Genomic DNA, 17,252 nt, shown 5'->3' on the forward strand with positions numbered 1-17,252 from the left:
GAAAGAAGATTCCTTTGCCTGGGAATGAAATCCCATATTCAGACAGTTCCACAGACTGGCAGTGAAGAATATTCGGCCTCTTAACAACATTCTCCAGCACTTTCCACAGGCAGACTTGGCTCTGTGTTTCAATGGCCTGCAGTACATGGCAGCTCTATATGCAGGATACAGCTCCACATGGAGTCTGTCTGGCAGCCCTGAACAGTGGCTGGTCTGAATCCCTCATTACTCTCATGCCATCAGATTTGAGGCAGCAACTTAAGCATTGTGAACAGAACTCTTGGGTATGGAATCAGAAGATGAAAACATTATCCTCTGTGCTCAACACTTGAACAGTTCTTGTATCATTTTCTTAGTGTACAGTGAAAAGAGAAGCAAACCTTCAAACAAGCTCTTTGAAGTTCTCCAGAGGCTGCTCTTCCCAAGCATTGTCTAGGTAGACACCATGGGATGCTCCTTTGCTTTCTGAAAATATGCTCCTCATATTTTTATCAACCATTTTTTCCTCACTGCTTAAGAAACCGCTTTTGTATCCTTTATGCTAAGATCTTGGCTAAAATAGTTATTTATATTGCATCTTGAGTAAGGCAGAGTACTAGGGAGAACTTAGTCAGGCAGCAAAAAGCTCCAGTTTAGGAAGGGGGGTGCTCTTTCCCCTCAGTAGTTTGTTTCTGAGGTAAAAAATGTTTTATGAAACAAAATACCTCTGATAGCAAGTTTATATGGTTTTGTTCCTGAATGTTCCTTGACTTCTTCTTGTTCTTTGTTCTTCTTTCTTTAACGAAGGCTGTATACCACACATCAAACCTCCGATGTGTTTTTACAGCATTACAAATGAAAAATATTTCACAAAAAAAGATCATTCGTAACATCAGTTTTAATACAGCACAACTACCTTTACTGTACTAAGAATTCATTACAAGTTGCAGGTATATAAATGTCCTCTTCTGCATATTGAGATACTTACTGCCACAATCACTCAAATACAGTGTCCTAGATATGATATCAATTGGAAAAGGCAGAGAAACTTTGGTACTCACTGATTTTTGCATATGAATAAATTTTTTTGTTAGGCAGATAGTAAGCAATAGATACTGTAGAAACAGCTCATATCTGTCAGGCCTCACAGAACCTGCCTGATTTCTTTCTGAGGGTGTTCCCTCTCCCTCACATAGTGTGGTACAAGCGCTCAGAGCTGTTTTCTATCCGTGCAAATAGTGACACAGGAAGGTCAAGTGTTAAGGCTTTTATGTATTAGCAATAATATATCTATGCAGGAAGGAATAGCAGCTTCCCCATAAAGCTATAAAAGCAGGTTTTAAAGTGTGTACTGACAATACATATCCCACAAAACAGACATTGAGCCATTTATCAGTGTGACTGTGACTTGAACATCTCTCCTACAAAGACAGGCTGAGAGAGTTGGGGCTGCCTGGAGGAGACCTCATAGCAACCTTCCAGCGTGTGCAGGGGCCTACAGGGAGGGTGGAGAGGGACTCCTCATCCTGAACTCTAGTGACAAGAAACGGTGAATGGCTTCAGACTGAAAAACAATAGGTTTAGGTGCTAGGCAGAAATCCTTCACTGTGAGAGTGGTGGTACACTGAACAGGTTGCCCGGAGAAGCTGTGGATGCCCCATCCCTGTCAGTGCTCAAGGCCAGGCTGGATGGAGCTCTGAGCAACCTGGTGTAGTGGAAGGTGTCCTGCCCTGTGGCGGGGAACTTGGAATTAAATGATCTTTAAGCTCACTTCCAACCCACACTGTTCAATGATTCTATGATCTGACAGAGGGGTGGTGGGAATGTGTGAATATGCCTGGGGATTATGACCAAACTTTTGAACCTAAAGAGTCCGCATGCAGGCTGACCTGCCCGCAAACCCACACCGCATTCAGCAAGTCGGGAAAACGCCCCCGCTCCCGAGCGAGGCGTTCGACGGAGAGCGGCGGTACAGGGGCGGTACAAGGAGGTACAGGGGCGGTACAAGGAGGCACAGGGGCGGTACAAGGAGGCACAGGGGCGGTACAAGGAGGCACAGGGGCGGTACAGGGGCGGCCCCAAGCCGGCCCGACAGAGCCGTGGCCCCGCCCGCCGCTCCCGCCCCGCCGGCTGTGACGGCGCCGGGAAGTGCTGAAGTGCTTCCGCCGCGGGTCCGGGGCCCGTGAGTGCGGCGGGACCCGTGAATGAGGCGAGTCCCGTGAGTGCGGCGGGATCCGTGAGTGCGGGGGGGGATCCCGTTAGTGAGGCGAGTCCCGTGAGTGCGGCGGGACCCGTGAATGAGGCGAGTCCCGTGAGTGCGGGGGGGATCCCGTGAGTGAGGCGAGTCCCGTGAGTGAGGCGAGTCCCGTGAGTGCGGCGGGATCCCGTGAGTGCGGGGGGATCCCGTGAGTGCGGGGGGATCCCGTGAGTGCGGGGGGATCCCGTGAGTGCGGCGGGATCCCGTTAGGGAGGCGAGTCCCGTGAGTGAGGGGAGTCCCGTGAGTGCGGTAGGACTTGCGGCGGGGCCCGCGGGGCCGGGGGAGCCGGCGGGGCCGGGGCACCGCTTCGCCCCGGGAGCGGGTGGGTCAGCGGCGGGAGGAGTGCTCGGACAGGTGCCGGTCCGGGAGCCCAAGGCTGCGGTTCTGCCTGCTGGAGCTGGGCAAACACCTCTGTCGTGTGCCCTTGGGACAGCTCGGGGCGCGCCCAGTGACCGCTGTGAGGGAAGGGAGGTGCGTGAGGGGCACCCGCAGTTCCAGCGGCCAGCAAGGCTGCGGCGGGTCGGGGAGCGGGGTCCGCACTGAGGGGTGCTGCGCTGGGCCGGCCTCCTGTGTTGGACAGAGCCGCGTACGGGGAAAAGGGAGGGATAGCCACTCTGCAGAAGTTTGTTAGCCTGGAGTCAAACAAGTATTTGATCGTTCCATCATCACCTCTTTGTGCAGCCTGCCCTAGTGTGACTGGTCACCGCCGGGAGATGTCGACCCCCCCTCTGGCCGGGGCGGGGATGCCGCCGGGCGCCTTCTCCGGGACGCAGGCTCAGGCTGCCCGGGAGGTGAACACGGCTTCGCTGTGCCGCATCGGCCAGGAGACCGTGCAGGACATCGTCTTTCGAACCATGGAAATCTTCCAGTTACTGAGGAACATGCAGGTGAGAAACAACTGTTTATTTCTATACACTCAGCTTGCCATGTTTTCATCACTGACAGCCACTGTATATAGACTCAGGAGTTTAAAAAACTAGATCAAATTGCTTTGAAAAGGACGATTGGTTGAAGAAGTGAGTGCTACATTTAATACATTTGCTTAGTCCTGTACATTAAGTGAAATTGCTGTATTGTCATTGCCCCCACAACAAAAAAGCTCTAAATATGCTTAGTAACTGTGTTTTCTTCTATGTATAATGAAGACTGTTCATAGGTTGGTTATGTTTCTCTGTTTATGTTAACATATGGGGAGCAAATTTAGAGGGATTTTCATTGATCTTTTTCTGTAATATTTTCTCCCTAAAATTTTTTTTTTTAGGAAAATGACATAATCCTTATTTTTGTCTACTTATTGAGAAAATATACAGACTTCTGTTGTGTTTTCTCTGTGGAGAGTACAAGATAAATAATCACTCCCACTCCTGTATTTTGTTGGCTCTTGAATCACCAAATTGAGTGGCGTGGGATTGAGACAGAAAATCTCAACCCCAGTCACAATGGTGTCATATTTAAGCATTGTGAAGACACTCACTGAAAAGTCAGAGGGATTGACAATGACCACAGTGTAGAATACATGAGGGTGTTTGAATGTAGTGATTGAGCACATAAAATACGTAATTTTACTTGTAAAGAAAATAAAGATTTCAGTGATTCCTATGGGAAAAGTGTGATTTTCTTATTTTAAATTATACAAAAAACTGTCTGATATCTTTATTTATTTCATGTGACAGAAACTTTACTGTAATATTTTTAATGTTTTGGTTCTCTAAGTTACCAAATGGTGTTACTTATCATACTGCAACATATCAAGACAGACTGGCAAAGCTGCAGGAGCATCTCCGTCAGCTATCAATACTCTTCAGAAAACTGAGATTAGTCTATGACAAATGTAATGAAAACTGTGCTGGGCTCGATCCTGTTCCCATAGAAGTAAGTACCTTTATTTATGTATAAATTACAGATCAGAATAACCACTCTGGATAGCAAATCATCTATCTTGCTTGGTTGCAGGAGGCTGATAAGTTTTAATTATAATGGAATTATTCAGTGGACTGAAATCTGTTTATTAATTAGAGTTTGTTGGAAGATTGTGAAACTTAGTGTCTAATTGACAGCCTGTTCTGTCATAAGTTGGACTTGGTCTCAGAGGTCTTTTCCAGCCTACTTTGTTCTGTGAAAGTGTACTTAATTTAAAATTTTAACCTTTTTTCCTCTGGCTTCTTGGTATCTTCACCAATTTGCTTCCCCCAGGGAAAAAATAAAAGAGGATCAGGGCAAAATTTTTACAAGAACTGGGAAGTGGGATAAAGACTGCTTCAAGCTCTCACCTGTCAACCTGGCTCCTGAGTAATAAGAATTATTTACTTTCTCTGGCCAACACTCTGTGCCTCCATACTTCCTTTACTCAGCTATCCCTAACCTCCTGGCCATATGAACCAAACGTAAATGTGCAGTGGTGATAGAAAAGTTGCAACATAAAACTTCCAGGGGGGAGGATTGGCCAAAGTTTTTCTTAATAATACTGCTGTCTTCATAAGTTGTTTCTGATTTCTAGTAATACTCTTAAACCCTGGGTTTTGTTACAATTTGAGTTGCTCCTACTCTGTATTAACAGAACTTAGAAATTCTTTACTTTCTGACCTCTGGATTCTGAGGCAACTTTATTAACAGACTTTTGATTGTCCATTGAATTTTAAGCATATAGGCATTATATTTGAAGTGTCTCAACTGAATAGGAGTAAAGAAATGAAGAGGTCCGTTCTGTGCAGTCCATTCTAGAGTACTATTTCAGTTAACAGTCGCTGCTAACTTTTGGCAAGGGTTTGAGAGAAATGGATCTGGAAACCTGACAGAAGCAAGGGAATGAGTTAATTTTCCCATTTAAGAAAATAAACCTGTTTTCACAGTGTAACTTGTGCACAATAACCAAATACTTGTGTTCTCTTTAAAAGCTTTTCATGTGTCTTTTTTTCCCGTATCAATGGAATGATGTGGGGTCGGATTGATTGATTTTTCTATAACTTTTCACATTTTTTCCTGTAATCAGAATGGAAAATAATCTCCATAGAGAAAATAAGTAGTCACTTCAGGCTCTTTTAATGCAAGGTTTCACTGATAACTTAGTCACAGCAGAGTTTTTTATTGATAGTTGGGGTATTTTTTAAAATCTTCTTAGTCTTTTCTTCTCTGAATAGATGCCTGTCTCCCCAAGTTTTTATTGGTTAGAGTGAATGACAGTGGCACATCATTCCTGTTGGATCAGTTTTCTTAAATTCTTCTTCCAGTAGTTCAATAATAGTCTCAATTGTATTATTAATGACTGATATTCTAACCATGTCTTTACAGAATATCAGTAAAACTCTTTATTTTTTGCACAGTCAAGAGAAGTCCATACCTATTAGTATTGCTTATTCCATGATTATTGATATAAATTATTTAATACTTTTTGTAAATGTGTACTAATGTGTAGTAGGTATTATTAGCTTTCTCTTAACCAGCATAGCAAGGCATGAGATAATTGTGAAGATCTGCTTACAAAGATTAAATTTCCTGCTTCTTTTGTGTATTAGGTATAGCTCTGTTTTTATTTGTAGGTTTGTTTCTTTGGCTTTCTTTTTCATCTGTCACCTTTTCTGAAAGATAGTGAGGTTTTTGAAGAAAATGTTATACTCTGAGTGCTACTTTATTTTTCCATCAGAGAGTTTTTTCCAAGAGAGTATAGCAGCCCCACTACTTCTTCTTTATGGTCTGCAAATGTAGTAAGTTGTCAACATCTGCTACTTTTTATGTGGCAGAGTTTAGTGTGGTAGCTTTTGTCCATTTTGCTAAGCTTAATAAGAATGGCTGCAAAAATTTATGTATAGGAGGAAATTACATTTCTAGTGGGTTAAATCAAATAAGTTTTCCAACAGAGTGCTGAAGACACTGAATGCTTTTTGTAATATTACACCCCAGCCTAAGTAAGAAGTTAATATGCACTCGATGAGCAACTTGCTCCCAGGCTTTTAAACTAGTGTCTTCTTGCTCACTTTTATCAGTATTAGTCTTCCATTTGTCTGTAGTGTGTGTGTGAACACAGATGTATTTGTGCATAGTTCAGGACAGAAGAAACAATGTCAAACTATGGACTTTGTGGATGCATTATCTTTTAAGGAATTGGTAGTAACTTGGGAGTGTTCTGACACAGAAGCAAGTTATTTGTTTTGTATCTAGTATGTTTCTTTTTGATTTATTCTTTTAGGAAGGAAACGTATGGTAGCATTCGTTTAGAAATTCTGCATCAAGGAGTTTTGGCTTTGATGAAGCTTACAAAAAAGACAGTACACTGTGGTGTTCTCCTGTCTAAACCAAACTATGATTCTGTGTGTCTGAGGAGATCACAGTGAGAAATACATACAGAAAAGCTCATTTTAGGTAACTGTGGGCCTGGTCTTAGAACAGCCAAACAGAGGCTCATTAAAATAGCAAGTCATGACTAGAGTATTAACCAAGTAGCTATGTAAAACCAGTCATATTTATGTTCAGTGTATCACCAAAATGCTTTTTCATCATGATAACCTCATGTTTGTGGTTTTATTTCTTAGTGTGGAATAGCAAATTTTAAAATCCCAATCTGCAGAATTCAAAACTTCAAGGATTATCTATAATAAACATCTTAAAATGCAAAGACTGGCTTCTGCCTGCAGTTACGAAATGTCTTTGGTCTAGGCTTGGTAATATGTGGGATTGTGTCTTTTTGAAGGATGTTGCTTTCCTGGAGAACCAGCTGAGGTCATTGCAAGGCCTTTAGATTTGAGGTGCCAAGCAGGCTCATGTCCACTTTCTCTTGGGCAGTTAGAACCTGTGGAGAAATGGTAGTATGTGTTTCCTGGATTTGTTTTGGGCTTTTTTTCTTTTCTTTTTTATTTTCTATTTTTTTCCATTTTCTTTTTTTTTTCCTCTAAAGCTGATGTTTCTTGTCTTCACAGCAACTTATCCCATATGTGGAAGAAGATGGCTCCAAGCATGATGATCGTGGTGCTGCAAGTCAGCTTCGTTTTGCTAGTGAGGAGAGAAGGGAAATCATGGAAGTAAATAAGGTAAGGAAGTTGAAATTAATTTGCATAAACTGAGAAATGTCATTTTCACATTACAATGGCCAAATTGCTAGATTGCTGTGCTAAATACACAAGGTGTGATAAATACCATCAAAACTGGAGATAAATACTTTTTATATATAAATATTTCAGTATTGACCTTTTAGTTAAACAGCTGGTTTTCAGCTGTACCTCTGGCAGTAGGGTTTAGGTTTCCTAACAATTTTAACTTTTAAAACAGGCATACATTCTTATGAATGCAGTGTGTTATGTTTATGTGTAACCCACTAGATATTGACAGTACAAACTGAACTAAGGTGCCTGTTGAACTTAATTGTCTTCAGAACTTACCTTAGGTGTTAAAATAATTGATACTGAACATCAGATGTGTTAATATTATTACAATTATGTCAGTTGGTAAAGAATTTTCAGGGCTACGTTCTGTATTTTGACAGTTTGGAGAAGACTGTTCCTTTTGTAAGGAGGAGGATTTATTGAATCTTGGCACATTCAGAAAAAATGTACTATGAATTATAAATGTTATGTGAGTTAAAATGTTAAATTTTCAGTTTGAATGGCATTGTGCAACTGGGTACAATTACTGAAGAGGGATTCAAATCTAAAAATAATTATGCTGTAGTGAAAGCTAATGTAATATGGAGATTAAAAATACATAGTTTTATCAGACCATAGTTTTGAAAATTGTTTCTTCAATCTGTAAAGTACAAAGATAGGATTAAATAAATATTTCTACAGCTGTAATATCTGCAAGTACTCAGTAAAGGAGTTATAATCTACAAAAATACCCAAACAAAAGAAATAAATTAATAAAATGTTATTTATTGAATGAATAATTGATGGATTTTCGGCTTTTTAAAATATTTCCAGTGTTCTAATTTGTCTTCCACTATCATACACTGAATTTTTCATAACCCATTTATTTAGAAAAATGCATGTGTATTGTACAGGAGAAAATGAAGACTACATGAATTTAGAGAAATGCAGTTGTCAGCTCTCCTGTTGTAATCTTTCTCTTCAGTGCTGATGTAGCAGAGTTGTATATATTATGTTGTATGTAATGTTGTACTGTGAATTTATGCACATTTATTTGCAATCTTTAAGTATTAATAAGCTTAACTGTCCATACTTGCTTTGGTTTTAATAGTTCTGTGACATGGTTTTGCCCTTGCTGTTGTACCTATATGCTAATATGATTTTAAACCTCCTTGGTGTGATCTTGTGAAAATAATTTCATAAATTTTTATGAAGAGTTCTGAACCTTAAACAGATTGATGGTTTTACAGGACCATTGGTAGCAAACTGGTAATTAAGAATGCCTTGAAATCTTTATGTAAATATAGGCTGAAATCCTGTATTTATATTTAAATGCCTAGACCTTATTTCCAGATTTTCCACACTAAATCTTCAAAAGATAGTTGAACTTTCTTTAGTATTCTTGTGGACAAATACTTAATAACTGCAGCAAAAGAAAGCTAAACTTCTTTTTTGAAATTTCACTGATCTTTTCTTTTGTCTCCCTCCAGTTGTATAAGCATACCATTTTCAAAGTTCAAATTCTAATACATTACAGACTAGGAAATGCTTTTATGACTAGAAATATATAATTTTTATTTTTTTTCAAAGAAAAATCACTAGAATTTAATTGGTCTAATTCTAATTGGTCTAATTTCTAACACTGGCTGCTGCTTCAAGGAGGTCTTGCCCTGGTTCTTAGCTGGCACACCTGACAGCTCTTCAGTCCTCTCTAGTGTGTAATGTCCACCTCCAACTCAATTTGATGAATTAATTATAGGAAACTTTAAATAATACAAAATGTTGATGAAAATACTATAATAGGGAAACCAGCATGATAGTTAAAGAAGCTTTTTATATTCTTGACCAAAACTTTTCTTCCTTCAACTCCTTGTCCTGTTCTCACTTTATCCGTTTTGCTGTGATAGGCATTATTTTTTCAGTCTTGCAACAAAAAATCACTATTGCACTAACACAAGACTTTGACACTATTTTGATATTTGAATTATTTCTTAGATCTTTAATTTTGCCTTTCTTGCCATGATATCCCAGCCAGTCTGATTTCTTTTGTGGCTCTGGATGCATGTCAAAGACACTAACTGCCCCACAATGTGGACCACTGCCAAAACTAGTAGTAGCTCTTCTAAACCTTGTGGATCGTATATTCTCATGCAAAAATGTCCTCATTCCATGAGCCACTGACTTGAAAAACAGCAGTTTTGCTTTGCTACTGCAGGTGTCTGGGAAGAGAGCATCCTCAGTGGAGGAGGAGGGGAGCATCAGGTACTTCCTGTGCTCAACATCTTGTTCATGGGGGAGGAGAACCTACTGATGTATCAGAGTTCCTAAAAACTATAGGAGCTCTTGGTTTACTGTGTCACCTTTTGGTCTTATTTAGTTATTCTGCTATATTAGGGTTACCTTTTAGGTCAGAAAGTTTAATGTGCTGACCTTGGATATGTAAGTACTTGTCTGTTATTTTAAAATATAGATTAGTTTACAAGGCAATGAATTTCTGTCCTAGCAATTCAGTAATAATTAGCAGCTGTAGGTTTAAATAAAACCTATTGAGCTTTATAACGCAAGGGATTTTGCCCACAAAAAGAAGCTTGTACCATTATTACAAAACAAACCATTTCTTGAGCACTGACTACCTCTATCTCTTGTCTAAAACAATTCTCTCCTGCAATTCCCACAAATGTAACTTACTCTTTTTGATCTGTATATGCTTTCTGGGCTTGTAAATTGTTGAAGTGGTTGCCTTTTTTAAAAAAATTACTGTTCCAGAATCAGTTTAGCATTTGAATTGGTCTTCTAGTACGTCTTGATCCAGTTTTCATTGAATTAATGTATTTGCAGCAAATGGAAGATGTTACCAAGATTTCCTCTCTTCTGTTCATGTTTTTTCGAGTGTTTAATGTTCCATCTATTAAGTTTTTTACCTTTTAAGTATAGAATCATCAGTATTATTTTCAAGATGTCAGGCTCACATTCAGTCTGTGCTCTTGTACTACATTTGACAGGACTTGAAACAGAAATACCAAATCAAAAATTGAGAGTGATTTAATGGTGTTCTTCACTGCTTGCCTTTAGAAATGGAGCAAGTACAGCTGAGTTTCATTCATGCTGTAGGTCTGGTTTCAATGAAGCACTTAGGAAAACCATCCATAGTTAGTAATGTAAGTACATATGGGTGAAAACAAAGCAAAATAGCATTTGGACATTCCAGGTGGCCCTTTAGAAAACAATCATATTTTATATTCTTAACTAATGTTTGTTAAGTGTTTAACAGTGATGTTGCTAAGAGAGAAAAAGACAATCTACATGACAGACTTTTAAGTTAAACTGTAACAAATTTAGCTCTGGGCTTTTTATGATAGCACAAATGTGCCTTGCAGCTGATGCTGTGTAGGACTATGCAGAAAACCTAAATTGCTTTTAAACTGCCTTTCACACTATTTGCATGCATTTTAATTGGTTTTATATGTGTAGAGTCCTTTTTCACCTAAAATTAGAGTGTGCACCAAGGAACGCTGTGGCAAGAGGCTCCGTAGGATGTCTGGAGATTATCTGGTTCAGCCCCCAGCCCAAGACAGGGTCAACCAGCAAAGTTAGATCCAGCTGCTCCAGCTCATGTCCATGCTCCAGCATTTTAAATGTCTGTAAAGACACATTGAAATTCTGTCTTTTCCTGGCCCTTCTTAAGGATTGACTTTTACTATGAAAATTTCCCTAATGTTACATTGGAATTTTCTTTGTCTAACTTGTATATTCGCTGCCCCTCATCCTTTTGCTGAGTATACTCAAGAAGAGTCCAGCTTTGTCTTTTCAGTGAGCTTCATTAGGTGGCTGAAGACAGCACTGTGATCCTGCTCTATGGCCTTCTGTGCTTGAGAATGAACAAAGACGGCTTTTATCATTGTGGTGGCCTTCCACTAGGCATTATCCAGTATGATAGAGCTTTGTATTGGTCTCCAAATGGCACAGTCTTCTCCAGAGCCAAAGGACAGCATGAGAGGTACTCATCTGACCTGAGAGGTACACTCTTGCTAATACAGGGCAGAGCGCAGTTTATCTTCCTTGTTGCAAAAAAGATCTGCTGATAACTCATATTAAACTTGTTAGAAAGTATCAAAAAGGACCTCTGATCCTTTTCTGAAAATTTCATTTCTGTTCAGTCAACCCTCTGCCTATGCTGTTGTATGGATTTATTCTGTATGCAGATGTAGGATATTGTTTTAATTGAAGTCCCTGAGATAGGTATTGGTCTGCCTTTCCCACGTGTTGAGGTCCCTCTGAATCCAACATCCTACTGCTCAGTATATTTTTCAGTTTCCCCAGTTTGGCATTGTCCACCAATTTGATAACTTTGATATGGTGATTAGGTCATTAAGTGTGGATTAGTAATTAATGAGGATATTAAGAATATTCACGTTAGTATCAATCCTGAGAAACTTCATGAGTGACCAGCTAGCACTTGGTATTAATACTGATGATCCCAGCATTTAGAATCCCATAGTCCAGCCAGTTTTCCATCAACCGAGTAATTCATCTATCCAAACCACATCTCTCCAATTTGCTCAAAGGCAATGAGAGGCTGTGTCAAAAACCTGCCTAATGTATGATTTTACTTTATGAAAGGGAAAAAAATCTCCTGCTCTCCCCTTGCCACACAGCCAGTCATTTCTCAATAGAAGGCTTTTGTGTTGGTGAGGCACAAGGCATCTTCAGGAAATCCAGTAGAAGTGTTCTCAGTCACCTTATCATCATGTGTCTGGATATGACTTCCAGAAGGATTTGCTGCACAGTCTTTCTGGAGTCAGGAGTTAGGCTGAGTAGCCTGTCGTTTTCTGGATCCCCTCCTTGTCTTTCTTGCAAATGAATTGAAATGTTTCCTTTTTCATCAGGAGCATATGCCCCCTCTCCAATAGAAAATTAAGTAGAGTAGTCTTGTTGTGTCCTACACCATCTTACTCAGCATTCAGATGCACTTTTATTCCAGATAATTAATTATTTCCTTTTCAGTTTTGTATAAAATGTTGTGCACAAAATTTTTCATATTGTGTTCTGTATCACAACCATATCACACTTACAAAGTTGAAAAAAGTTAGGAAAAGGTGAGCATAAAGCTGCCTGTAAAATCCCAATTGTCCCCCTTTGTCCTCATATGCATGTATATTATACAACCTTTATTGCATTATCATATTTGGTTCTTCTTCCTCACTTCCCACTTTCTATTCTGGAAGAGTCATTTTAGCTATTCTGCTTTTGTGGCAGACCAGGCACTATTTAGATTGAATCAATATTGTAGTAAATAAGATTATAAAAATCCTGGTTTGTGTATTGTGTAACTGGCATTAGAGTATTGAGTAAGCAGGGAATTTGGGAATGAGAAGGAAGGATTTATTGTGTATAGTGAGTAACTAAGGCAGCTCTTGGGAGCTGATTTTTTTTTTTTCTCTGCCACAAATTATCTGTGGTAGTTGTTCATTCTTCCCCTTATGGCTCGTGGTATCTTTGAATATGTGGGAAGCTGTTAAAATGCAAAGTTTGGAGTTGAACATGAATCTTAAATGTCTTTGGACAAAGTTGGCAGCACTGCAGTTTTATCTGTAGTGTTCCTGTGACTGAGTTCGCCATCTGTAACTGAGGATCATAGATCTGTGGGATTTTCATATTAAGAGTGGGGATGTAACACTGAGAGGTGTGGTGGAGAAGCACCTTGGGGAATGAATAATTTCATTACAAGCTACAGAGCTTAGATGTGCTCAGTAAATAAGACCTCAGACCTCATTGTTGAACGATAAATAATTGCTATGAAGCAAACATCCATCTATTTGAATGAAGGTGCTTATTCCTCTCAGAACAACAGATCAGTGGATAAATACAATCCTGCCTGGGTCAACAGGTGAAAAGTATTGAGCTTGCAGCAGAGCACAGGCTATGACTGATGATTCTGTTTGTTTCAGGAACACAGGGTTACACATGCAGAAGGAGCAGTTTTCCTTTCAGCTGTCAGGTGAGGTGCAAGGCAGAAAACTCAGTCTCTCATTTCTGCTAAGTGTAGAGCAGTCATGCCTGTGGCTGACATCAGGAAAAGCTGTAGATACTGGACAGTAAGTGTGTTCATGCTAGTTGCACAGCAGCTACTGTATTAGTGATGAAATTTTTTTGTCTCTTTGGAAAAAAAAATTTAATAGATTCACATATGAATTTATTATGATGGAAAATGTGCCTTGGTATCAGTTGAGCAGCCATAAGTTAAGGCACCACTTGGCAGCTTTAAGAGAGTTCAAGCAAAGTGTTGAGGGCACTTTTTCCATCATATTTTTTTCCAGCAATGTGCATAACATATGTTATATGCATATAACATAGTAATAGTCTCTTGACTACCAAAGGAAAAAAGAAAAGAGCAGGTTTTTCCACTTTCATACTTCAGAGATTTCATTATGAAGGATTCATTTAAATAAAGAATGGTATAAATGTCACCTTCCTATTACAAAAATCATATTTCTGTAGAAATTTCTTGGGCTTGACTTACCTGGAAACACAGAGGCCACTGTCACACTGTCACCTTCATAAGGCTTTCACTTCCTACAGCAGTTCAGTGGTCAGAAGGAGTAATATGAGTATTGTGCCTAGCTCTGGGCTCCTCAGCACGGTAAGATATGGACCTCTTGGAGTGGGTTCAGAGGAGTGCTACAAAAATTAACAGAGGCATGGAACACTTGTCCTATGAGGAAAGGCTGAGAGCTGAGGCTGTTCAGTCTGAAGGAGAGAAGACACCAGGGAGGTCTTACAGCAGCCTTTCAGTACCTAAAGGGGGCTTATAAGAAAGATGGGAACAAACTTTTTAGCAGGGCCTGTTGCGATAGGGAAAGGGATAATGATTTTAAACTAAAAGAAGACCAATTTAGATGTAATATAAGGAAGATATTTTTTAGGCTGATGGTGATGAAACACTTGTCCTGAGACGTGGTAGATGTCCCATCCCTGGGAGAATTCACAGTCAGGCTGGAACAGGCTCTGAGCAACCTGATTTAGTTGAAGGTGACCCTGCTTATTGCAGGGTTGGACTAAATGACCTTTAAAGGTCCTTTCCAACCCAAACTCTTCCACAATTCTATATGCCTGGGAAAGAATGTGATGCAAGTTCTCTGTAGTAGAGCCTTAATCAACAAAATAAACATTTTTTTAAAAAAACTTGCTAAGATTTATGCAAGTAAAGGTACTACAGTTATTAATATTTAATGTTACACTGAAACACTGATATGTCCTTCTGGCCTGTACTGTTGTAGATCTTGAGTAGAGCAGGTAAAATCCATAGCTGGCACAGCAATCAGGAGAATGGTCTTCAATATAAGATTTTCAAGATGGAAACAGATCTTTGCTAGTTTTTTTCCTTGAGCAGAAGAGCCTGTACAACTTAAACAAGTAGTGTTGATGTTTTTATAAGCACCACCTTAATCTTTTTTCTTTGCCTGAAGAAGGGATTTCTAACAAATGGATTGAGTGCAGCATAACGACTCACAGTGATGTTTTAGTTTTAAAATTTGAAGGATACATGAGCTCAAAATGAGGAGAGACAAGAACACTGTGCAAAGGAGGGTTCGGATACGTCTCTGATTATAAGTTGTGAATTGATCTAGACAGCACTGATTTCTAATGAAATGCAAGTGAAGCAAAAATTACTTCAAGTAAAACATTTATTTCAGTCGAAGTTAAAATTACTGTGTCCTATTTGAATCCAAATCTGTATGAAACATGGCAGGTTCTTTATGGCAGCTTTTCTTCCTTGAAAGACAGCTATTTTCTGGATGTATGTTATAGTTCTCCGACTTTGTTTCATTTATGTGGGTTTTGTGCTTTAGTAAATGTTTTCATAAATGACTACCTGACCTAAGCAAGTTAAGGTCTCATTGGTTACTGGAAGGTGCAGTCCTTGACAATTCCATCACTGGCCATAATACTTGCAAAGTCAGTCAAAATGGTCCCCATTGAAATTAATATCACCAAAGAAGACTCCCTGGAGTAGGTTTTCAGTCAGATCACTTTTCTGACAGAGAGGGAATAAGAGAAACAGGCTTGACAGATGTGACTTGAATTTAGGTCTTTTAAACTCATAAACTGCCTCATATAATTTCCCTGTGCTATCTTAAAACAGATAAAGTCAGAAGCTGTAGCATGTGTGTAGGATGAAGTACTTTTTCTTGTTTCATACAACTGTTAATCCTGAGAAGCAGTCTAGAGTTCAACTAAGTCTTTTCAACACAGGGAGGAAAGAGTGGGAGACAACTTGCAAGCAATCTGTTCAAATGAAAATTTGTCACTGCTGCAGAAGCTGCTTAAAGATTTTGCCAATCTACCAAGAAGGCCATTTCACCTATCTTTTCAAGGTTAGACTTGAGTTGAGATGTTCTTACTGGCTCAGCAAAGTCTTAAGCAGAGGCCAGCACTTCCAGTGGTGCAGAACATATTAATTATGTAGTACTTTGTGGTGTGGACCACTGCCTGTCAAAGATCAGTAACAAAGATCACTGTATGCATTTCAATTAGGAGACTGTGCTCTCTGAAGTGGATTTTTTTCTTCTCTCTTTATTCTTTCAACAGCCTAGCAACCCAGGGATGGTGGTTCATCTGAGATGTTTTTTCTGGCTCCAGAAAAAGTAGAAGAGCTAAAAAATTAGCTCTTCACTAACGATGAGGATCTAAAATTATCTTCAGATAAATAAAGAAACAAATTTATAATTCTTGCCCTTACAGATGCTTTGAAAACAAATGAAATTTAGGCTGAAGGTTCCCCTGTCTAGCATCAAATAAAGATCAAACAATTTACAGTGTCATAATACTTTCACAAGAAAGAAAAACAGTATTACACAATGAGTCTTCTGGGCATAACTTATACAAAGTTCATGTGAGTAAGAATATTTAGCAGTACAATTGGACATGGATGGAGAAAGAAGGTCAATGGTTCTTATTTCTGTGTGTGACTTCAATTACCATCATCAACTGTTCAGCTTTGTTTCCATTGATGAAGGTTTTGAGTTACCTTGAAATGGTGTGGCCTCAGTAAAAGGGAGGAGTTACAGCTTGCATTAAATTAGTGGTCTTGATGTAACAGTCACCAATTTCTCTAGGATTGAATGTTGGGGATGGCAAACAGAATTATGTTTAAAAATGCCACAGGTACCAACATCTCTCTTGTGCTTTCTCAAGCATCAGGATCTTGTATTTATGACCTTTGGTAGAAGACCCTTGCAATTGTCATTTCAGTGCTGTGGTAACTATGTGCTGCTTAGATTTCTCTCTTGTCTTTAGTTAGGAGCTGAATCTCTACTGCTTGTTGTGAAGTCTTGGATGAGCAAATGGAAAAGAAAGAAGTATTAGATAAATGCACGTATTGCCCTTTAAAACACTTTTTAGCCTGTCAAATACTTGGCTAGGAATTCCATGTTAGTGCACATGAACTGTCCTACATATGTTTTTGTATCCTTCGTGGGAGTCTAGATCTGAGTGTTGTGTCTTCCAGTGCCCTGCAAAGTCTGTATTCAGGAGTATTTCCCTTACTATGTTTCTCATGTAATCTAAGCATAATTACTGTATTACCTCAGACTGTTTTTTACTCTGGACTTCTTTCCCAGCTGACCAGCTGGCAGTTTAGAAATGTTGTTGTGTTGACTGCATCAAAATTCAGGAGACTAATTTTCAGGGCATTGCTTCGTTTTCTCTCTGTTCCAGTAACTTCGGTTGTATTACTGATTTGAGTCACACTTTTAATGTGTTGCCTTTTGTGTAGTGCAAATAACAAAGTTACATCAAACCTGAAACATTTTGTTCTGTTTTGATGGAAGCAAGTCTTTCCTGTGCTTTTACTTGACTTGGAACTCTAGACTTCCCTAATGAATAGTTTGATGTGTAATGTTGGAAGGCTGACATCCTATCAAATCAGAATGAAATGAAGGAC

At 39.4% G+C, this 17,252-nt stretch overlaps 1 protein-coding gene across 6 annotated transcripts in view; it reads left to right on the forward strand.

Annotated features, from left to right (window-relative positions):
• Positions 1-2,095: 2,095 nt before the first annotated feature.
• MED30 (mediator complex subunit 30) overlaps positions 2,096-17,252 on the forward strand; it is a 42,293-nt gene continuing 27,136 nt past the window's right edge. For 2 of the 6 annotated variants that reach the window (XM_033065292.2, XM_033065249.1), the window contains exons 1-4: positions 2,096-2,188; positions 2,919-3,124; positions 3,951-4,109; positions 7,148-7,258. In XM_033065292.2, the coding sequence (XP_032921183.1) occupies positions 2,951-3,124; positions 3,951-4,109; positions 7,148-7,258 (444 nt within the window). In that variant the 5' untranslated portion in view covers positions 2,096-2,188; positions 2,919-2,950. The other 4 variants (XM_033065266.1, XM_033065282.1, XM_033065258.1 and 1 more) reach the window with 4 other exon arrangements.

Source organism: Catharus ustulatus, chromosome 1 (genome assembly GCF_009819885.2).
Source record: "Catharus ustulatus isolate bCatUst1 chromosome 1, bCatUst1.pri.v2, whole genome shotgun sequence".
In the NCBI taxonomy this organism is placed as follows: domain Eukaryota; kingdom Metazoa; phylum Chordata; class Aves; order Passeriformes; family Turdidae; genus Catharus; species Catharus ustulatus.